Source organism: Aptenodytes patagonicus, chromosome 17 (genome assembly GCF_965638725.1).
Source record: "Aptenodytes patagonicus chromosome 17, bAptPat1.pri.cur, whole genome shotgun sequence".
Taxonomy (NCBI): domain Eukaryota; kingdom Metazoa; phylum Chordata; class Aves; order Sphenisciformes; family Spheniscidae; genus Aptenodytes; species Aptenodytes patagonicus.
Genome location: NC_134965.1, coordinates 5477849 through 5501002, shown reverse-complemented (window position 1 = coordinate 5501002; position 23154 = coordinate 5477849). Strand labels below are relative to the sequence as shown.

Sequence of the window (23154 nt, the reverse complement as noted above, 5' to 3'; positions counted from 1 at the left end):
GCTGGTGGCACTGGTGGCTCTGCTAGTGGCAGCACTGGTGGTGCTACTGGTGGTGGCACTAGTGACATCGTTGATGGCCCCACTGGTGCCGTTTCTGGTGGCCCTACTGGCGGCGGCGGCATCACGGGTGGTTCTGCTGGTGGCCTGGTGAAAGCACTGCTGGTGGCTCTGCTGGTGGCAGCACTGGGGACAGCGCTGATGGCCCTGCTGGTCCCATTTCTGGTGGTTGCAGTGGTGGTGTCTCTGGTGGTTCTGCCGGGGACAACGCTGATGGTGTCACTGGTGTTGGTGCTCCTCATGGCATCACTGATGACATCACCGTCGGCCCTGCTGGTCCCATTTCTGGTGGTTGCAGTGGTGGTGTCTCTGGTGGTTCTGCCGGGGACAACAACGCTGATGGTGTCACTGGTGTTGGTGCTCCTCGGGGCATCGCTGATGACATCACCGGCGGCCCTGCTGGTGGCACCGATGGGGCACTGATGGTGGAACCACCAACGGTTTTGCTGCTGATCCCGCCGCTGGTGGCACGCGGTGTAACCGGTGCCAGCGCTGCTGGTCTCACTGGTGCCATCACTGCTCGTGGTGGCGCTGGTGACATCGCTGATGGCCCTGCTGGCGCCACTTCCGGTGGTGGCGTCACCGGTGGTTCTGCCGGGGGGGGGGGGGCACCGCTGGCGGTGGTTCTCCTCATGGCATCGCCGATGACATCACCGCCGGCTGCCCTTTCTGGCGTCACCGGCGGTGACGTAACCGGGGGGGGGGGGGGGGGGGGGCGAGCCTGCCCCCGGCCCTCCCGCCCGCTTGGGGGCGCTGTCGCCGCCGGGAGCGGGCGGAAGTGACGCGGCGGGCGCCGTAGCAACGACGCGGGGAGCGGCGGCGGCGGCGGCGGGATGAACGCGCCTCCGGCCTTCGAGTCCTTCCTCCTCTTCGAGGGCGAGAAGAAGTGAGCGGCGGCGGCGGCCTCGATCGGGCCGCGGGGGGGAGCGGGGGGGGAGGCCCGGGCTCCCCGTACGGGGAGCCCGGGCCTCCCCCCCGCTCCCCCCGCGGCCTCCCGGGCGGGGGGGGGGGGGGGTCACACCGCTCCCTGAGGCGCTGCGGTAACGGCCTGTCTGTATCCGCTCAGGATCACCATCAACAAGGACACGAAGGTGCCCAACGCCTGCCTGTTCACCATCAACAAGGAGGACCACACGCTGGGGAACATCATCAAGTCGTGAGCTAAGGCGGGGGGGGGTGGGGGGGGGTGTAAATTTTGGGGCGGGGGGGGGGGGCGTTTAGGGCTTTTTTTTTTTTCCTTTTTCTCCTCAGAAAGTTTAGTCACCTTGTGATAGATGTCGTCAGGTCAGGGCAAAGCAATTCTGCCTTGAAAAGCGAGGGAATAGCCTCCGCGAACACGTTCGTAGCGCCCTGTTTGAAAGCGTGCTGGCGAAGCCCATCGGAAACGCGGCTTTTTAATTCCTTTTTTTTTTTTTTTTTTTTAATTAAACGTTAAAAAGCATTTGTGTTTGTGCTGCGTGGTTGTTCACTGCTGCTTTTCCGTTCCAGGCAGTTACTGAAAGACCCCCAGGTGTTATTTGCAGGGTACAAGGTCCCGCACCCGCTGGAACACAAAATTATCATCCGCGTCCAAACCACCCCCGATTACAGCCCCCAGGAGGCTTTCACCAACGCCATCACAGATCTGATCAGCGAGCTCTCCCTCCTGGAGGAGAGGTTCAGGGTAAGTTTGTTTCTTTTTTTTTTTTTTTCCTTTAAAACTATTTGAGCGTCTTGCAATTAAAAGTTAAACCAAGGGAGGGGTAGCGTACCTTAGAGCTGCTATTTTAGGTCAATAAATTCATCAAAGCTGTGCAGCATCGCGTTACTCGGCTCCTGTCACGGCACGGTGGAGCCTGGCTGCTCGTAAGGGTTATTTGCAAGGGTTCGGTGGGTGCTCTGCAATTCCCGAGATGGCCGGCGTTAGCGTTGGTTTTTCTCACAGTCCTCTTTTTTTAAAGAGTAGAAAACAGTTTTCTGTTCTTCCAAAGTGTTTCGGGGCTTTTTTTTGACTTCTCCTGCCAAAACGCTGGGACAGTATTTTTTTTTTTTTTGACCACTTCTCATTGATTCTGCTCAACTGTGCAATCGTATTTATTTAGCCCCCGATTTTTGAGACTTTAAATCTGCCTGAAAGGTTATTCAGACAAAACCGGGGGGGACTCTGAGCAGGATACCGTCTGTGTAGTGTTCTCTGATGTGCTGGTAAAAGGCTAACGGTGCCCCACTCTTGTAAATACGTTTTGATTTTCATTTAAGCATTATTTTTCTGGATGGTGTAGAGATTTCCACTGATGGCGTGCGGCGGTTCTTGCGTTCCGTAGAAGACCGGTGTGGTTGTTTGAACTAACCTCCTCCAGCTCCGTAACAGTTCTTGTCTTAGTGCATGTGTGTTTTGTTTGTGTTTTACAGGTTGCCATCAAAGACAAACAAGAAGGAATTGAGTGAGATCACCCCGTTCAGAGCGGACTGTACTTCTGCTGCAGAATGATGTGCCTGTTAGTTGAACGCTATATTTAAACCTCCGTTCACAGCAAATATTTTCCTCCTTGTCCCACTTACGTTTGGTTTTTGACAGCAGCAGTGATCTTTTGAGGGTTGTGGGGGTTTTTTTTGTACCAGACAGGCAGCTTGCCAGGAGGGCGTATGTCTTGTTTGATTTGATAGATAAGTCCTTAAAATGATTTCTACTTTTCTAATTGGAGCCTCGAGGCAAATATTTGTACTGGGCTGTTGGCGAGTTTGTTGTGAGTGTACTTCCAGACTGAGAAGCCGCTGAGTGATAGCGGTAGGTGAACTCTCTGCTTTTCCTTTTCAAGAAGTCTAGGCACTGCCAACTGAACTGGTATTTTGTTTTATTACGTGTCATTTCTATAAAACAAATGCACAAATTGTGAAAAGTTACAGTAAAAGAAACCGGATGTTTACAATGACTTGATGAGTTTAACAAACTCTTTTACCTTTTTTTTTTTTTCTCTTGCACATAATAGCTGGTCTAGAAAACTTCATGGTTACATGGGTACCAGTCACTAATACTGCACTATTTCAAAGCACGGGAATGAAACTCTGTTACAAGGAACTATGACTTCTTCCAAATTGCTGTTATGTTCACACTAGTTAGAACAACAAGGTAAGTAAAAGTAGGGTCTGATACCACATTGTTTATTAGGACTTCGGTCAGCTGCTCCCCATTCGCTCGAAGCTCTGGCCAATTGAGAATCTACGAGGAGAAGAGAGTTTGGGTAGGAAAGGAATGGTGATATTGTCTCTGGAAGTGGGAGGTGGTTAATTACTGCAAGGCCTGGTTTGATGATTGGGTCTCTGTGGAATCTGCTTCCCTACTGACCTGGGGAAGCTGAATAAAAGGTTCTTCCCCTTCCTGAGGGAGGCGGCGCAGCTTTATGATACTGCTCCTAAAGGAGCAGGGTTTAACGCGGAGGGACTTGATCAGAAAGGAAAAAGTGAAAGCGGCTGCCCCTCAGTCCTGGAGGAACCGACTGCTGACTTGGGCAATACGCTTCCAGAAAGTCCATGGAACGTGGACATGAACGTGACCATGAGGTCACCTCATACCTACATATAATGGTAGCTCAAGACCAGGCTCTGGAGTAACAGCCTTCGAGAGGGCAAGTGATTGTCCTTTCAGAGCCTTCACCACACAAGGGAAGAGTAACTGCCCAAAGGAGGGCTATCTCTGGAGGCCAGGGAAATACCAAGCGAAAAAAAGGGTGGCGTGAGCATATGGGAGCAGCGAGCCCTTTCCCGCGTGCCGTTCTGCCAGGGAACGGCCGCTCCGGCTTCCCTCCCCTTGGCCCGTCAGGGAAATGGTGTCTGCACGCTTGTATTCTCAGGCTTTCCAGTTTAACCACCGATTTTTTTTTTTACCGAGGGCCCTTCTGCTAGGAAAAGTTGCCAAGCTGCAGAACGCAGGAGCAAACAGACGTGTTTCACAGCTCCTAATTCCCGTCACACTTGCGTTTGCGTGAGATTTGAAAGATGGCCTTGGTCACGCGCTGGAGATGATCGCTTTTAATGGCTTGTGCGTGTTAGGTAGAGGAAACGCTAGGCGTGTTCTGGTGTAAAACCGCTCAGCTGCTCCGGGGAGGGAGGGAGGGAGGGAGGGAGGGAAGCCCAGCTCAGCCCCAACGGGCAAGTGAGACCTACCTGTGTGGGAGGGATCCTCTTGTCTGTGCGTTTTCCCTTTGCAGAGCTCCACGCTGTGGTGTAGTTTGAGAGGTTGTACATCCACACACTTCCCTGCTCGTCGCCACAGAACACGTAGTCTTTTGCTGTAAGACCAAAAGAAGCAGCTGGAAAATGAGTGTGGACCTGAGAGTCCACACCTCTATTAAAAGCAGAGCTCAAGACAGCGCTGAAGGGATCCCAGGGGAGGATGTCACGTTTCAGCAAAATTCTCTTTCTAGCACAAATACATTAATCTACCTCGTGCTGGAAAAAAACTCAATTCATTTAAAGACAAATCAGCTATTTTACTCCAGTAAGAAAAGCTAGTGATAAATGTTTTAGCATTTCTTCTGACTTTTTCAGACTTTTTGGTTTTGGAAAGTGGCGATCAGATCAGATTTGTTTATTCCTTGTTAGTCTTAAAAGCCAGCTGCCCTGTGTGTGGAAATCCTACCCCTTACTTCAGACGCAGTAGGCATTAAAGTGGCTCTAGAAAAGCTACAGGGCCAAGCCGTCAGCTCCGTGCGCTTTGAAGACCTGTACAAGGAAGACCGTGTTGGCACTGTGCAGTCGGTGTAAGCCTGAGCTGTTCCCCCGTTGTACGGCAGATAGTATAGCTGCATTCACGTACTACTTGTGTTATTTATATACGGCTGTTGCTGCACCGTACTGGAGCTGCAGTGCAGGGAGCTGAGGGCTCTTGTTGCTTGCCGAGGGGAGACCAGATGCTGTCTGTGATGGGGACTGAAATCCAGGCCTCTGCCTCTAACTACGGGCTCCTCCGACGGGTGGAAGGGGAGGCACGCGCGACTGTGCAAAGTAAATCTGGGACCCCTGCGGCCATCTCTGCTACAGTGACTGGTACAGCCTCGCTGCTTGCCCCGAGGAAGGGTGCTGCCTACCTGGGCAGGTGCTGAGCGTCAGGTAGGACAGGTCCGTCGTGGACCACTCAAGCTCAGCTAGAATAACTGCAGCTACCGTTCGCTGGCATCCTTTCCCCTTTGCGTCAAAAGACCGACTCCAGCTCCATAAGTATATGCATCCCGGTTTAGAGCTCTTGGAAACTAGGGAGGAAAGACGGGAGAGGCTGTGTCAGTTGCTGAGAAGTGAAATGCCTCAAGACAAAGGCTGGCCTCTGCTGAAGGTGGTCCATCCAGAAGGTGGCTTTTAAGACATGGGACCTGATACCAGCAGCAACTGTTTCTGCCTCCTTTACCTTGTTTCGGGATAACTGGAGACTGCAGAGGGATTTTCAGTCCCATGCTTACGTTCCTGAACTGTAGAACAAGCATAAGCTATGCAGAGAGAGACCCAGCCCGTGCTTTAAGCGCTCTCCCAGATGTAGGAACCCCCAATTCCCCTGCAGAAAAATGCTGCTGCCACCAGCCCTTGAGCAGAAAGGAGCCCTCCTCCCTTCCACTTCGGCACTGCTCGGCCGAGCACGCTCTCAGGGATGGGTCCATCTGATTTCCAGTCCTGCTCAGACATGGGTTTGCACCTCTAGCCCACATTTTAGGGAAAGATAAATGACTCTGGGAGACAGCTCCATCTAAAGAAGAGGTAGTCACACCCCATTCAGTCCCTCTGCTCATCATGCTGGCTTCAGCCTGCCACATGCTGAGGTGCCCGACTGTTTTTCTGGATCGGGCTGTTGTGTTTATACTCACCGACGACATCATCATTCAGAAAAGCCAAACCGTCAACCCTGTGAGATGTTGTCATGCCTCCATCCTCATCAGGGAACTGGAATACGGCTTCAAAAGGCCTAGAGCAGGGGGGAAGGGTGAAATGAGTCAAGTCCTGAACGGGCAGCAGTGGAAGGGCACTCGGGTACAGAACCCAGGAGAAGAAAATTCAGGTGTCAGTGAGCGTCTTGCCAAACTCAGGTGAATTCCCACTCGAACTTATGCTTTCGGCCACCGGGGTTTATTAATACAGTAGAAGCCCGTTTGCTTAAGAGACTGCTGCTTCATCTGTTTTCGCAGGCATCAGGATTAGTCTATGTCAGCAGGGCATGACTTCACTTGCTTCTTTCTTGTAATTTTTTTCTGTGCTCCCACAGAGTGCCAGTTTCCTGGGTAACCTCACGTACCAGAAGCAGGGTAGGCCTTGCTGGGAGACTGGAACTCGATCCAAGAATTTACACTCCCTTACACTACTTCAAGATGATACGCCCTTAAGTTTTAGGGCATTGGATTACACCCATGTCAGCCCTCCTTCAAAGCAGCCTGCAACACTTGTGGACTGGAGCATCAATACAAGCTCAGGGCTGCTACCTTTGAACGCTCCTTTAGCATTATGCTAGTATTTTTTCTTGCCACTATGGGAAGGGGAGTATGATTTAAGTTTGTAGGACGTGCTGCTTTTCTTGCTCAGACCTCCTCGGTTAGAAATAAAGCCTTTGCTAGGACTACCTCTTCTTGTCATGGAAAGCAAATGCATGCCCCCAGCTTTTGGTTCTCACCTGCTTTTTTGTTCCTTATCCAGTTTTATATTCCAGGCAAAGCAGCCGCCTTCACAGCCAGCCAGCAGGTACTGATCGGAGCAGGTGGGGACCAGGGCAATCCGTAAGGGAATGGAGAGCGCTTCCAGCACCAGCAGCTGGCTAAAAAAAGAGAACAAGCAGTTAAGTGGTGCTACGATGTGATAGTTGTAGGCTCCTGGACTGGCCACATCTGGTTTTTGAACCTTTACCTTGCTTTGAAATTGTAGTCACAGTCTGGAATCCCAATATCCCAGAGTGCAATTCGCTTGTCATAGGATGCAGCTGTGGGACACAGAAGAGAAGCAGGTAGTGACACCGCTGCTCATCTGGCTCTTCTCATGCTAGCTGGCAATTCTACCCGTGTCACAGGCTGTAACACTCTAAGCCTGTGGCATCAGAGAGCTCATTAAAGCACAGCAGCAGTCACCGAGGCTCCTGGCTCAACACCACTTCACATTGTCAAACATGCACCGTCAGTAATTTGCATTCTTACCCTGTGCTCTAAGAGGAGCAGATAAAAGAAAGTTTGTTTCCTGGTGTCCATTACTAAGTTGTGGCTTCACAAGGTCATTAATTAGTTCCCCTTTGTGCTCATGTTTCTGGTCATGGGTTCTAGCGGAATCTAAAATATGAGCTCCAACCTCTACCCTCAGGCAGACGCCACTTTATTCCACATATCCACGGCTTACTGTGTTCACATCCACAGCAGCTCCCACTGGGAAAGTTAGGCACTGACGTAAAGTGTGAAAGACACAATGTCTTTGTCACCAAGCTGATATACTGACAGCAGAAACAATCCTAATAGATTACTCAGAGTAATCTGGATCCTTATCAGATGGCACCCCTCAAACTCAGAGTAAACGGGTTAGCGTCCAGTCCTCAAACAGGCATGCAAAGACTCTCACTTTAGTACTAGAAATTTTTCTATGCAATATAATGAGCCTCGCTGTCCACGCCATGATACGGATGTGCTAGCAACCTCCTTATCCCTCTAGGCTTCTGCCTTTTGCGCTCTTGAGCTTCTTCTCGAGAAGTATCCACTACAGATACCCATGTTTTAAAAAAATTCCACTTTTCATGGTTCATGTAGCACTCTAACCACTCCAGGATGTGGGTAATTGTAGGCAAGAGAAACAATGTGCTGTGGGGTGCAGGTGTGGTCTGAATGGCTCTGTAACAGCCTGCTTCACAGGCCTGACAATGCAGCTGCAATTTGTAAGGTGATGGTTCATTTCCTACCAGTCCTAAGCCTCAGCCTCTGTGGGCCCTACTGTGGCAAAGCTCTCTTCTACATCAGGACCCAAATAAAAATTTCTGATGAGGCACAGAACTCAAAAAAAAAAAAAAAAAAAAAAAAATTCATTTATTCAAAAGCAATTAAGCGCATAGTTTTGCTCGTTGGAAAAAATGAAATGCAACAGCCCATTATACGCTGCATTGCCCCTGTTGCCATGCTCGATGAGAGCCCTGCCAGCTGACCGCTCGCTGCCTGGCCCCCAGCAGGCTGCTCCGGCTATCATTCTTCTTATTCATCCCTGCGGAACGGATCCACTACTGGGCTTGTTTGTGGCTAATGCGTGCGTGACAGCCACCCTGAGAGCTACCGAGTGAGAAACAGGAGCTGCTGCACCTCAGCTAAAGAGTCAGGCTCTGTGGCTGAAACAATTCGTACCTTCTGTAGATTACTGCCCTATGAGACTAACAATACTCTCTCCATAACGTCTGTCCACGCTTTTTGTGTGTGTGTGCGGTCCCTACCCACACCTGCTTGCACTGGTGACAATTCCCCTTGTTAAGGAAGCCCAGCTTTTTCCACGTCAGGTACTAAAGCTAAAGAGATTCTGAACCAGAGACTTACTGAAGAGGTGAGTTTCTCGAGTTGGGCTGAAGCAGACAGTAGCAATGGGCTTTTTATGAGCCTTTATCTCCCCGTAGCAGAAGTCAGCTGCCACATGAATCAGTTTGACGATCCCTCTCCTCCCAGCAGCCGCCAAGATATTATGAGATTTTTTCCGACTGTTGCTGATTACCATTGTGAGGGTTGTCCACGCCACACTGAAAAACTCCTAGGATAGAAAGAAACCAAGAATAGCGTGAAAGAGAACAGCCAGCAGGATGGCTGTTAGCTCAGAGATAAGACAACTATCACGAGAGCTATTCAGGTGAAATGACACGACCATTCGGGCTGGAGCATCGAATCTCAAAACAACCCTCAGAAGAACGCAAACTACCAAAACAGGCTGTTTATTCCTCTATGCCGTCAAGCAGTCTTAGCTGCCTGGATACACATACGTATGCCTGTGTGAGGAGAACAGAGGCAGACTGATCTTTAATAAAAAAATAAAACCAAACCAGGCTAAAAGGATAAGCAAGAAATGTTTACTATCTATCTTCATCCTTTTAAGGATGCTTTTTAAGGATTTTAAGGTCCATGCTAATGCTTGAAACCCTTTCAGAACTCTTTGCAATATATATTATGTATACATGTATATAATTGTAACGGATTATGGTACTTCCATTCAATGCTTACTGTTCCCACTTGCAACCTACCTCTGTAGCCACCTTATACTTTTTCAGCACCGTCCCTGTCTCACAATCAATCAGGCAGATGGATTCCCCTCCACATGTCGCCACGGTTCTGGAGGAGCTCACAATGGGATCTGAAAGATGAAAAGAATAGGTGAGAAGCTCCCAGGTTCACGGATAACACATGAAGACTGCAGCTTATCACTGCCTGGTGCTCTCCCAGTCTCCTGTTTTCAAAGTCAAAGTAGTAGTATGTAAGCAAGTCTCTTCCTGACAACGGAGACTACAGCTTGAAGGAGCAGGGGTCTAACGCATGGAGTCCGCTGGGATTCCAGAGCCGGGTGGTTCTGGGAATCCTGCAAACCTCTTTAAGAGCTCACCTTTCCTGGCTCCACAGTCTAGCAATGGCTCGAAGACACAGGACCAGAGCTGCGTTTTAAAATCCTCGCGGCTGTTGCCTTTACTGTGACACTGAAGAAAATGCAATGGCTCTGCACTGACATCCTCCTACAATAAACCATCCACATTTAGAAAATTCATTCCCCTGACAGCGGTTTGCCTGTGATTGCCTTGACAGAACCCTCTACTGAACACAGCAATCTGAGTTAAACTGAAGTATTTTTCAGCCCTTCTGTGCTACAGAGAACAGGAGAGACTGAGGTGCCACCAATGCTCAAGACTCCTAAACCAGCAGGCAGCTGTTTAGAAAAGATGTGCCCAGCAGACCCCAGCAGTGAACCCCGTTTCCTGCTGCAGAGAAATGTGAAAAACCCTTTAGATCCCCACTGGTCTGAGCTGAGGGGGAAACACCTTTCCCCATGCAGCCATCAGGTTAACCTGAGAGCAAGTCATGCCAGTCCCACTTCTAAGAACAGGCTTTCAGTGCACCACCTCAAGAGCACCGATCGATCCATCCCCTGCAGGGGATTCACTGGCTCCAGGGGGGGCCTTCCCTGATGCCTCTGAGAGATTTAAAACAACAAAAAAAACCAAAACAAAACCGTAACTCACAATGTATCTGGCCAATTATGAGCTCCAAGCTGTGTAGAGCTCTGATGAAACCTGAATGCGGCTCCTCCCACTAAACCAAGCGGCCGAAAGCCAGTCCCAAGGGGGCTGATGAACATACCTTGCCCTTGGAGTTCTTCACTGGGGTCAAGCTGACAACTCCGTTGTCCTGCTCCTGGCTTTTCTGTTCCCCTGTCAGCTGGCTGGATCTTCTGTTGCTTTGCCCCTTGGGAAACTGCTCTCCATTCTTATGTGTCCCTTCAGCTCCCTGCTCAGGGCTTGCCTCTTTGGCTGGCTCGTTCGATGTTCTTGGTTTATCAGGAGCTGGGTCATCCTGCACATGACTGGACTTTCTGGGATTAACTGCAGCCTCCTCCTTTGTGTTTGCCTGGGACTTGGACCTCTTGTTTCCAGAGCCTGGTTTTGAATGATTTCTCTTCCTCTTGCTGGGCGTTACCGTGACCTATAAGGCATGTTGGCAGTTTCTGCAGAAAGTTTCTAGCTTCCCCGAGATGTGCAGGTGATTTGTAAGCCAGCGATATTAATTATTCAAACGCAAGTACCCTCCCACGGTTACAGACTAGGTTCCAAGAATCGGACAGCCCAGAGCTGCAGAGCTCCTAGAGGCAGAGGCTAATGAAAAAAATCACACAGCCAGCCTCATTTTCATCTCCCTTCCCTTGTCCCAGTTACTTGCGATTTACATACGATGTGGAAAAACAAATCTGGCCCATGGACCAAGGGGGTTCAGTCTGCAGCCATTTCAAAGAAGGCAAGCACCATCACGGTCTGGCCATGCATCAGCCCAGTTCTCTCATTAAAAATATCCCTTCCTCGAAGGAGAGGTGGAGTCAGTAGGACTATACTCATGAAATCTTTTGGGTCTCCTATGAGAATGGAAGCTCTCTCCTCCTGGAGAGCAACTCAACCGTCACATTGCTGGGAAAGCTTCAGTCTGGCCATAAAGAACACGCTGCTGAATACAGGCTGGAGCCTGAGACTGCCCCTACGGTTACCAAAGGGTCATAAATGTAAACTGACAAGTGCTACTGATTTCGTAAGAAATAAAAAGGACATTGTTAATGTAACTGGAAAAATCACCTACCTGACCCGCATCCTCTGCAGCTTCCCTGGGGCTTTCTGTACTTTCTTCCTCATTCTCATCCATCTTTTCCTCTGGTTCAGGATCTGTGTTTAACTCCAGACCCAGTGAGTATGCCAGAAACTCTTCTGCAATCATTTTCACCTTAGAAACAAATACGTGGATATGTTTAAAAAAAAAAAAAAGACAAAAAGCAACAGCAGTCAAACGCTGATGTGTAATGACAAGAGCTGCTTTGCTGGGTTTTTAGTATCTGCTTCCACTATTCTACATGAATTTCACAAGTGATGGAGGAGTCCTCAGCTGACAGCCTGGCAGGCCAAGTCCTCCGCTGACATTACATGACCCAAGAACTTCACTTTGTCATGGGCATCCAGGGTACACATTTGCGAAAACAACAGCACAGCAACGAAACGAGACAAAGGAGAGATGGAAGCCTCAATTGTATGTATGCACATACAATTAAAACATATGTTACAAACTAAATGGTATCTTTCCCCACTGGGAGTAACTACAATTCTGTCATTATCTTTTCTCCTTTCATACAGCTTCCATCAAGACTAAAGGTTGCCATTAGAGTTATTTGCAAATAATTAAGTACTAAGGATACTGCAGTCTTGTTAATTAGTACAAGTATCATTATTGCTTAAGAATTAAAAAACAACGTTTAATGACAGTCATTGCAACTTGGCGCACATTTAGTCCTAGTGCTTTTGTAACTGCTTAAGAAAGCCGTGAAGAAAACCAGAAAAAGCGATACCACCTGTCTGCAAGAGCCCTGATACCCTGAACCCAAATCCACAGAGCATTTTAATCGAATCCGTTCAGAATCAGGCTGCAGAGTCCTTGCCTGAAGAACAGAAGGGTAAGTGAAACGTAACCTACCCGCCAGCGGGTGAATTCACTGAGTGAGCTGGGTCCATATACTACATTGGTTTGTACTGACTTCAGGAACTTTTTCTTGATGGACTTCACTTGCTCAGCTGTGTATTTCTCAGGAAGTTGGTCACGGAAGAATTTTTCCCAGTGAGCGGTAACCTAGGCAGAAAGACTGAGTTTATTCAACAGGATACTACAGAAAACCAGAGCAGAAAAGCACAAGAGTGCTTGTGAAAGCACCGAGGAAGTTGCCAACCCTGCGGCTCCGCTAGCTACGTGATGGCACTGCTTCCATTTATTTTATCAGTGTTCAAACCACGACTTCAGTGAACAAGAAACCCAGTTCCTCTGAACCAAGCTTAAGTGAGTGTGGCTAAGCAGATACCGTCAACATGGACCCAGAGCAATGCCAGATTTCATGCCTCGGGATCCATAGCAAATGATCTTAAGGTGTCTCATGCTGTACCCTACTAACAGGGAGTACCTGACAGGCAACTAATTTATTATAACAGGCACAGGATAACGGGGCTGTTTGAGTTTTCTTGTAGTTCAAGTGCGTGCGTGAGCAGGACTGGTGCACGTCATCCCCATTTATAAAGATACCTTGACTCCAAAAGGCTTCTGAACTACGGGCACAATCATGCAGATGCTCACCTATCAGCACAGTTTCCCGTCTGAGAGTTTCTGGTGGGTAGTAACACATCCATAAGCATTTGGACCCAACAGACGTTTTACATTTAGACACAGCAGTAAGAACTGGGCAGCCATGTACAGAGCAATACCATCAGGGAAAGGTATCTGGGGCACAGATACCAGCACAAAACGAACAGCACGGAGGGAGCATCCGGTGTCTCATTAAACAGCCAGCCATGCCCAGTTGCCTGCAGGATAAGAGGCTGAGCAGCCCTCACCAAGACCCTTTGAGGTACAAGGTATTATTACACAGATAATACTTGGCACAATAAGCCATCCCAGTCTTCAGTATTTGATCTCTCCACCACTGCTACACGGAAGGAATTAACAAGATCAACTAACTAGAATACAAATGGTAAAAGCAGTACTGCACAAAACCCGCCCTTTTGCATAATAGAACAATAATTCTGCTCAAGATCACAACATGCTTTTTGGGGACAATCTGTCAGGAGCTAAACTGTGTACGTAAATGAGTGAAAATACAGTTCCAAACATGCACAGCTGAAGAAGAAAGAACAAATCCTTGTTCCTGGTGTATGCTGGAAAAAGCAAGATTATCCTGAGCTTGGTTTTGTGCTCCCCATTCCTGGGGCCAGGACAGTAATGTAAATTAGATGGGGAGGTGTATGCAGCTGTTATTTCAGCACCAGGCTTCTCCCATTTTTGAATGATGTCATGGTTTAACCCCAGCAGACAACCAAGCCCCACCCAGCCGCTCGCTCACTCCCCCCCGGTGGGATGGGGGAGAGAATCGGAAGAGTAAAAGTGAGAAAACTCATGGGTTGAGACAAAGACAGTTTAATAGGCAAAGCAAAAGCTGCGCACGCAAGCAAAGCAAAACAAGGAGGTCATTCACTCCTTCCCATGGGCAGGCAGGTGTTCAGCCATCTCCAGGACAGCAGGGCTCCATCACACGTAACGGTGACTTGGGAAGACAAACGCCATCACTCCGAACGTCCCCCCTTCCTCCTTCTTCCCCCAGCTTTACATGCTGAGCATGACGCCATATGGTGTGGGACATCCCTTGGGTCAGTTGGGGTCAGCTGTCCCGGCTGTGTCCCCTCCCAGCTTCTTGTGCCCCCCCAGCCTGCTCGCTGGTGGGGTGGGGTGAGGAGCAGAAAAGGCCTTGACTGTGTGTCAGCACTGCTCAGCAGTGACTAAAACATCCCTGCGTTATCAACACTGTTTCCAGCACAAATCCAAACCACAGCCCCATCCTAGCTACTGTGAAGAAAATTAACTCTGCCCCAGCCAAAACCAGCACAAATGACGATTGGAGTGACCTGAAAAACTAGAGGGTCAGACACAGACCTTGTCGGCCCTGTTCCTGTGACTTAAACCGAAGGCAGAAGTTGGCTACACAGAACAGGTAGAGCAAATGCAAGCAGTGACCAGAGAAAGCAGCAGTAAGACATTTACTAGGCGGCCCATACTGTGGGCTGTGCTCAGATCACACCAGAATTATTGTTAACCATTTGATGCGTGGTTTGTAACTCTGTCATTAAACTGAGCACAGTATTTAGTTACGTCTCAGATGTTTAGAGATTAAGAAAATATCACACATCTTACCTTGCTGGTGAGCTTACGGCTATTGACACGCCTCACATGATTAGCCAGTTTGGTTATATCCTTGCCATTGAGTAGCCGAAGATTTTGCAAAAGAAACATTACTTTATAGTCATCGTTGAGCTAGAAAGAGAAGACATCAGAGCTACAAAAATTGTACACGTGGTACTTGCTCTAGCTTCAGTCCTTTATTAAAATACCCCCAAGGATGAGAAGAATGTATTTAGTCAGGAAAAGCCATTTCATAAAATCTTCTCAGCATTTCCGACTTGAATATCACTTTTTAATTGTAAATTAACGTTCTCCTATGAGTTGGGATCTTAAACTGCAGACGAAAGACCTGCCTCACACTTACGCAGTACTACCATCCGACACAAGGTGGTAGCGGTGTAACCAGGCTCATCTGCTCCTGCCCGAGTGCAATGCGGGCCATTCTGTTCACATCCTTTAACCCTGAGTGAGCATCTAATGCAGAGGAAGGCCTGCCCTGCCTACAGTAAATGAATACCAGCAGGGCTTCTTTGGGTCAGGTGCGTTTTAGGTCAGACCAGTTCCCCAATCCAGTTTACCATACAGCCACACATATACTTCTGCCAGCATGCAAGAGCAAATAAGCATCTGGGGACAGCGGTGGTGGCTGATGCCAGTTTAAAGCACAAGTAAAATTACAGTTTTGGATGCTTAAACTGAACAGGCAGCAGAGCCTCTTGGGAGAAGTCAGAAAACCTAAACTAGACTAGTCACCAAGTTTAACCCCTCATCAGAGCACCGAGTCTGCTCTTCCAGAGCACAAGGGGCACTAAAACCAACATAAGAATCATAGAATCATTAAGGTTGGAAAAGACCTCTAAGATCATCGAGTCCAACCGTCGACCCAACACCCCCATGTCCACTAAACCATGTCCCTAAGCGCCTCATCTACTCGTCTTTTAAATACCTCCAGGGATGGGGACTCAACCACTTCCCTGGGCAGCCTGTTCCAATGTTTCACCACTCTTTCAGTAAAGAAATTTTTCCTCGCGTCCAATCTAAACCTCCCCTGGCGCAACTTGAGGCCATTTCCTCTCGTCCTATCACTTGTTACCTGGGAGAAGAGACCGACCCCCACCTCGCTACAACCTCCTTTCAGGTAGTTGTAGAGAGCGATGAGGTCTCCCCTCAGCCTCCTTTTCTCCAGGCTGAACAACCCCAGTTCCCTCAGCCGCTCCTCAGCAGACTTGTACTCCAAAGCTCAAACAAGATGGCTCTTGTTGTCCAAGAAGGACATTTCTACACAGTCATTACTATATTTTACACAAGCATGAGCATAAGATATCCTGCCTGATAAGCTACCTAAGATGGGACTCTGGCCTGGAGAATCAGGAGTTCAAGATACCCAGATTTTATTATCTGGGTGGTTTGGGGCAAGTCACTTCTGCAGATTGGGAAACAGTGGCACAAACTGGTGAAGGGGCGCAAAAAGACCGGCTGCTTTCTCAGTTGCCCTAACACTTGCTGCCTAAGAGCAATATATAAGAACAAGGCACAACTGCTCTTTGTTTCCCCCTCTATTTAATGCTTAGCTTGTAAGGATGGGAGGTAACTCACTGTCAAGTACACATTGTTCTCGTAGGTTAGCTCCTCGAGCAGGGGGAACTGTTTCAGAGCAGTTACATCTTCCAGTTTGTTGTTGTTGCAGTTTAGGACACGCAGATCAGGCAGGGTTAGACTGTTGGGAAATTTGTCCAGCAAATTATCAGAGAGATCTAGTTTCTGCAGATGCCTCAGACGGGAAAACAAACGCGGGTCTAAGTCTCCAGTCTTCAACTGCAGCTTGGACAAGCTGAAAACAAAAGAGAACATGAACCATCTGCAGTTCATTGGAAAAACAAGCGCTGACTTTCACAGGATACGAGGTCCCACCTGGCGGCACCTCTCAGTCTAGCACGACTCACTGGCTAAATCTGACCAAACCTGCTTTTTCTTGTCTGCGGCGTTCTGGACTGCAAGCACACATACGTGGAAAAGATGCTGGGTCTGAGCTAACAGACACCATCAGAGACTCAGGTCTACCAAAGTATTTGCAGTACAATTAACCTGCAATCCAGATGAACCTCCGATGGGTAACAGAGCTGGCTGTGAGCAGTGAATCACCGGAAAAGTTCTTGTTCATAGAAAAAAATTACTATACCTCCAAAAATTTTAATATTTTATTCCTTTGCAACGTAAATTCAACAAAACGAGCTGTGGCAATACAAGCCACCTATTCACTACACCATCAGTCTGCCCTGTCCATAGAATGCACTAGATTCATTATTTCACTCATTTTTTAGAAATCACCATCTCACCGCTGATGTAAGCGATATAAGACCACGGTGATTCCAGAAGGCTAGTCCTGTCCTCCCCCTCACTTCATGCTGACACTTGCACTCACGCGACGATGGGGCAAATTGGATCAGTTTGCTGATCCGGCTCGAAACTTCTTCTCTGCATCAGAAGTTAAGTTCAGGCCAAGTGCAGAGTAGGTCCCCAAATCATTTGGCCGTTTTCAAAGAACTAACTTCACAAAAAAGTGATTTTTCCATTTCTTTTACAGTGACTTTTGCTGCAAAAACTTCCAATGGCAAATATGGAAATCTACCTAACAAAATCGCAAGGCTGCCACAAAAACAGAAGAGGAAGTGGTACAGTATTTGTGAGGGGAAAAAAAATACCCCTTCTCTGAAAGTGAAAACTGCATATTATAAGAAGGGTCATTTAGATTTGATTAGATCATTTAGTTGAGCTCCAAAGGGAGCTTCTAGTCCTGGCAGCCAACATCTCTTGAGGACACAAGCCTGAGTTCCTTTAACAAACAGAATCTCCATCTCTAATGATTAGTTAAAAAAGGCCTTCTAAATATAAATGAAGTGTGAATAAATGAGGTAAATAATAAAATTAGGAAGCAAGACCACTTCTCCTTCACTTGTCATCTCAGAAGCCTAACCAGCCAGTCAAAGCATGTAAGAAAGGTTGAACAGAATTCAGCTGGCTGCAAAGCTGAGTGTGACTACTGTGTCATTTTGGGGAGAAACTCAACACGCTGTTCCCCAAATGGCCTTTCGGAAACATAACACTTCAAAATCATGATACGAAGCTGCATGGAAAAAGCCACGCTCTAGAAATTCCCTACTTCAAACACCTCAGCATCACTCCGTTACCCAGATTACTGCAGCCTATACTCTTCAGATAAACGTTTGGGTTTCTCTCTAAAACCAATTATTTTAGCACAAGACAAAGTAAAAGAAATAACTTTAAAGAGTAAATAAGAAACCAGCAATAAAAACAACAAAGGTGCCAGCCAGAAATTGGCTAGTTGAATCACTTGGATTGACCGGTTCTGAAATAGCAAAATTCCACTGTATTAAACATTTGGAAAGACACGTATTTTCAATGACCTCTGTTAAGGATCTGAGCAAAAAACCTGGTTTTAGTGGTTTCTAAATGTGTCAAGAGTTTATTCTCCCTCTCTGCAATGTTTGAGGTACTAACATAATTGGATTTAGAGGAGATGGAAAGTGATGGAGGGAGAGGAAAAGGGAGGGGAAATAATGCCAAAAATATTTTTAAACCCCTCTAAAATCCAGGCCAGAAAAGATTCTCTTATTAAGCAATTGCTAGCAAAGACGGCAGTGTTTTGGGGGTAGGGACTACATCTTAGGGTTAGGAAATCAGGATCCAGCCTTAAGCAGTTTTACAGAAAGAACGTGGTGGCATATATACAGTATAAATGGTGAAAAGAGGTGGTAACTGCTGATAACCTATCTAGTGAACGCAGTTCCACTAGCCCTCACTGATCCTGCATCGAGAATGCCATCTCCCGTTCTGTGCTCTGTAACCGTCTCTCTTTTTCCAGTAAAAACGCTTAGGGGAAGAAAGACAAAAAAAGGATCACCCAGGCTGAATTCAGCTGGAATTTTCCATGGGCCTGTCTGCACTTACTTCAGCGTCTCGATCTTTCGGAGCCTCGTAGATCTTGGAACCGCTCTTTCCAAAAGAAGTTCTGTAGTAATTTTTGACATTTTTAGTCTCCGCCCCTCTGCTGGAATCACTAATCAGTCAGCTGCAGGATCTCTTGTAACCTTCCTGGTAAAACAAACCGGAATAAGAGGAAGTCCTTTCAGCTGACTCCAAAAGGGGGGAAAAAAAAAAAGTTATGAGGTGAGCCAGTGATTTTGCTGCTCTCTTTGAAGTCGCCTTTTTTACACGGTTGAAATGAAAATACCAGAGATTGTTATTACGCTGGGGACACGCTCCCAACACGCTGACCCAACCCACCTCCAAAACAACAGCGATACCTCCCCTGGCTATTAAAGCGACAGACTTGCTGTAGATGAAAGCTGTCCATGGGGTGACAGCGCTCGGGACTAGGACAGTCTCGCAGTTACCTGTTTGTACCTCTCCTGAGCAACAGGGCTCTGCTCCAAGAACTCCGACACGCTTTCAAATAAACAGCAACAGTAAGAATAAATACACCTGTTGTGAATGTCTTCCTCCCAAGGAAACGACACTGTGCACTCACTGGCCTGACCAGATGGATAGATTCTTGGCTGACAACCTCTAAATTCCCTAGAATTTTGGAAAACTGAATTAATTAACAGAAATGTAAATACCCACCAATCAATAACATCATTTCCTCGCCAAGGAAAAAAAGTCAACAGCATTCTGTATGTTATTGGTAGTTAACAGCTGTTTTCATGCATTGTTGTGGATAGGATGATACACGCACATACACATATACGCTGATATTTAGAATAATAACCCTGATAGGGCCAAAGTAGCTTCATGAAATTAGTGGTTCGTGGCTTACCACCCTTTCTGACACAGATTCCAAGAGAGGGAAATAAAAGAGAAAAGATCTCCAAGGCCAGGCTCGCTACTGTCTTTTTGTGTTAGTCTCACCGCTGCCTAAACGCCACTCCAGTAAATCGCAAGGAACACGCGAGGCACTAAGCTGTCCTTAGGCTTGACTTCAGCACCGTAACATGCCTACAGCACCTCCATCATTGGGTTTGATGAGCAACAGGGCATTGCTTTGTTAACACCTGTAAGTAAGGACAATCCTTCACGTATGGAGTATTTTACACCAGCATAAAGAGCATTGAGCCTGAAAAACAGTTTGAACAGCAGCTGTTCAGGATTTGATCCTTCAAGCGACAGAGCTGCCACTGAAAGCCAAAGCACAGGACCAGGCCCTTACCTGCTGAACCTAATAAACCTCCCTAAGCTCTAGTATCTGTAAGAAAAATTTGACGCCAATGACCGCGGATGTTCCCACCACCTTCTTTTTGACCACACCGACACCTCGGATGCTGCTGTGTCACCCGTGACACCACGGGAGCTGCAGGGAAGACCACGACGTAACATGGCCCCATCACCAGAACACCACGGGCGACGCTGCAGAAAGCCCGTTCAATTACCCCGGGGCCTGACGAACCCCATAACCCAGCCTAACTGGGAACCGCCACCAGAAGCGGCCACCGACCCCCCTCCTGCCCAACAGCAGCACCTCTCGGGGTCGGCAGTCCTACAGCAGGGCGTCGATTCAGGCCAGACTAACGCAGCACTGATTAAAATGAGTTTAGTTTTAACACACCAGCTGGACCACCGCCTCACCTAAACCAAGGAGAGCCCGGCACGCCTGGCGCTGCCCGCTGCACAATGCCCGCGGCGCTACCACCGCCACGCTGGGGACGCTGCCGACGCCGCTGGCCTGTCAGCCCATCCTGGCATGGCCTCCTGGGTGCCAGGCGGCCCCGGCGGCCCCTCAGACCGCGGCAGCCCCGGGGCCGTGCCCGGGCCGCGGGGCACCGGCTGTTGGGCGCAGGCCGCGGCACCGCCCGCGGGCAGGGACGGCGGCGCTGGCTTCGCGCCGAGGCGGCCAGGTGCGGCTCTGGGCCGCGGTCGCCGCCTCACGCTGCCCCCGTGCGGCGCTGGCTGCCCCGAGCCCGGAGGCCGCGGTGAGGGCCGACGCCGGCCGCGGCCTGAGGCGCCCCCACCGGGGGGGGGTGGGTGGGGTGTGTGCGTTGGGTGGCGGGACTACAACTCCCAGCAGCCCCCGCGGCGCGGCCGGGCCCCGCACCGCTACTCGGCGCCGCGGGGGCTGCTGGGGGAGCGAGTGCGTGTTCGCCCCCCCCCCCCACCACACACCCCCGCTCACCCGACCGACCGGCCGCCGCGGCCTGCGCCGAGCCCGTGTGCCCCGCCGCCGCCTCGGCCCCGGCCCCCCCCCGCGCCTCCCCCCGCTCCCCTCACCTGGAACGGGCCGGGCCGCGGAGGCGGGAGGGGAGGAGGAAGAGGAGACGGGGAGGAAGGGGGGGGGGGGGGGAGGCCGTATCCTCAGCGCAGCCGGCGGGGATGGAGGCGGCGGGCCGCGGCGAAGGGCCGGGCTGCGGCTGCAAGGGGATCCGCTCTTGCTTGCTCTGCGAGGGGCCCGCGCAGGCCGCTCCGCCCCCGCAGGTACCGGGGAGGGGGCGGCGGGGCGGGGCCGGCGGCGGGGCGGGGCCGGCGGGGCGGGGGTGGGGGGGGGGCGCCTGCCACGTTCCCCTCGGGGCGGGCCTGGCGGGAGGGGGGGGGGGCGCGGGCCGAGCTGGGGAAGGGGAGGGAGGGCTCAGCGCCGGGGAGGCTTGGGAGGGGATGCGGGGGGGGACCCCCCACCCCACCCCCCCGTGCCGGGAGAGGGCCCCGGCCCCGGCTCCCCAGCGGGCTGCAGGGCCCGCGGAGGTGCTGGGCCCCGAGCGGGAGCCCGGGCTGGGGACAAAGCGGAGCCCCCCCGCCCCGGGCTGGCCCCGCTGTCCTCCCCTCCCGAGCGTGCTGCTGGAGGACAGCCCTTACCTGGGTTTCGTACATTAAGACAAGACAGGTTCGCTACAGCTTAGCCTTTCGGCCTCGGCGATTTTTATCAACTTCCCTCATTCAACATTTATCGATATGACAAACCGTATCTCTACAGCCGGCCTGAGGAACACCCACCATTAATCTCCTTACACATTCGGCACTGAGGATCATCTCTGCTTCCCCGTCTTTGCAGGATAAAGACGTTACTAGGAAAGAAAAGCGGCTTCAAGCGAGCAGCACAGTAATGCTGGAGCTGTAAAAAAAGCAGGGAAGAATCGTTCCCCAGAAGCAGCTGTAAAATTTCTCATGTCTGCAAGAATCCTGTACAGACAGCTTTCATGCTGCAGCATCAAGGCTGCAGGGGTAAATCATGGAAATACCTTCTCTTGATAAGTTTTCCCCCCACCGCTTTTTCCTTCTCCATTGTTATTTCCACAGGGAGAAGAAAATTTCACTTACTGTCCAGCAACAGGCCTAGCTAAAGGAAACGAGCGCTCGGAATTTGCTGGCTGGGCATTTCCATTTCCAGGGGTGTTTCTGACGGGGGAGTTCATTAGCGAAGATGAAGAATCTGAGATAGTTGAACTGATGGATCGAGATGACTGGAAGCCATCACAGTCCGGCCGAAAGAAACAGGTTTGACTCTAGAAGCACATTCGTTGTTAGATCCCTCTGGAAAAGGAAAGCTGTTTTCAGTTAGAACACAGAACATTTACATGTTTCATTAAATGTTTTCCTTCGGAAGCTTCTCCTGAAATCGATTGCAAGAATTACTTGCAATTAAAGTCAACTTCTTGCAAAAACATATGGTCGTAGTAACAAATCGTACTTGATGGTGCGTGTTCAGGCATTAAAGTTCACACAATCTCCAAGTGGAAGGAGTGAGTGTTTTGTTTTTACTTTACAGGTGAGAAATCTAATTCCAGTGAGATTAATGTAGCTTCACTGAGTCCTTTTGCAACCTGATGACCAGGTCACTGGAAGAGATGAGAAGAGAAATCAAAAGTCTTGACGACCGTGAGCCCTGTAGGGATCACAGCCTCTCCAAAAAGACTTGGCCTAGATCTTTCCTTAACGCTAGCTTCCCCCCCCCTCTTCTTTCCCAACAGGACTATGGACCCAAAGTGAACTTCAAGAAACAAAGGCTGAAAGCTGGCAGCTTTACCGGTTTGCCAAGTTTTAGTGAAAAGATTGTGGCACAAATGAAGGCCTGCTCTGTACTAGGTGGTTTCTTACCTGTTGAACAATGTAATCTGGACTACATGCCAGAAAGAGGTTCTGCCATCGACCCACATTTTGATGACTGGTGGCTTTGGGGAGAGCGTCTCGTTAGCTTAAACTTGCTCTCAAAAACCGTCCTATCCATGTCTTGTGATTCAGAGGACAGCATCCAATTATTTCCCACTTTCAGTAAAGAAAACGGGGAATTAAGTCCCCCTGGATCTTTTGCACAGACGTCAGCGTGCAAAAATTCAGGCGAAGAGGGAATCAGCTGCATTTTATCCCCAAGGCTTGTTCCAAGTAAAGAGGTGACTGTTGCCATTCACTTACCCCGAAGGTCTCTGGTGGTGCTGTACGGTGACGCACGGTACAAGTGGAAACACGCGATTTACCGCAAGCATATAGAGCATCGCCGAATCTGTGTCACGTTCAGGGAGCTGTCTGCGGAGTTCAGCACCGGAGGAAGGCATGAGGAACTGGGTAAAGAACTGCTAGAAATAGCTCTTTCATTTCAAGGAAGACCAGTGTGATCAGCAAGGGGAAGCCAGAATTGCATTTTGTTAGGAAATTTGAAAAATAAAGTACAGAATTTGTACAA

The 23154-nt window shown here is 49.5% G+C and overlaps 3 protein-coding genes across 5 annotated transcripts; 2 read left to right on the top strand and 1 right to left on the bottom strand.

The window, feature by feature from the left end:
• Nucleotides 1-855: 855 nt before the first annotated feature.
• Nucleotides 856-2969, top strand: POLR2J (RNA polymerase II subunit J). The gene is made up of 4 exons (XM_076354526.1): nt 856-943; nt 1124-1213; nt 1546-1720; nt 2449-2969. The coding sequence occupies exons 1-4, from the start codon at nt 891-893 to the stop codon at nt 2482-2484; spliced, it is 354 nt and encodes a 117-aa protein (XP_076210641.1). The 5' UTR covers nt 856-890; the 3' UTR covers nt 2485-2969.
• Nucleotides 2875-20940, bottom strand: LRWD1 (leucine rich repeats and WD repeat domain containing 1). Of its 3 annotated transcripts, none has more exons than XM_076354519.1 (16): nt 20754-20940; nt 18441-18584; nt 16068-16302; nt 14484-14603; nt 12228-12380; nt 11346-11486; nt 10362-10703; nt 9613-9739; nt 9257-9366; nt 8565-8772; nt 6916-6988; nt 6686-6826; nt 5889-5986; nt 5124-5285; nt 4201-4325; nt 2875-3256 (listed from the first exon to the last, which is right to left on the bottom strand). In XM_076354519.1, the coding sequence occupies exons 2-16, from the start codon at nt 18518-18520 to the stop codon at nt 3116-3118; spliced, it is 2256 nt and encodes a 751-aa protein (XP_076210634.1). In that variant the 5' UTR covers nt 18521-18584; nt 20754-20940; the 3' UTR covers nt 2875-3115. The 3 variants fall into 3 exon arrangements, with proteins under 3 accessions (XP_076210634.1, XP_076210636.1, XP_076210637.1); XM_076354521.1 differs by lacking the exon at nt 20754-20940 and adding an exon at nt 20115-20204; XM_076354522.1 differs by lacking the exon at nt 20754-20940 and adding an exon at nt 18887-19045.
• On the top strand, nt 20856-23154 carry ALKBH4 (alkB homolog 4, lysine demethylase). The gene is made up of 3 exons (XM_076354523.1): nt 20856-20957; nt 21774-21971; nt 22445-23154. Exons 1-3 carry the CDS (start codon nt 20856-20858, stop codon nt 23084-23086), a joined length of 942 nt encoding a protein of 313 aa, XP_076210638.1. The 3' UTR covers nt 23087-23154.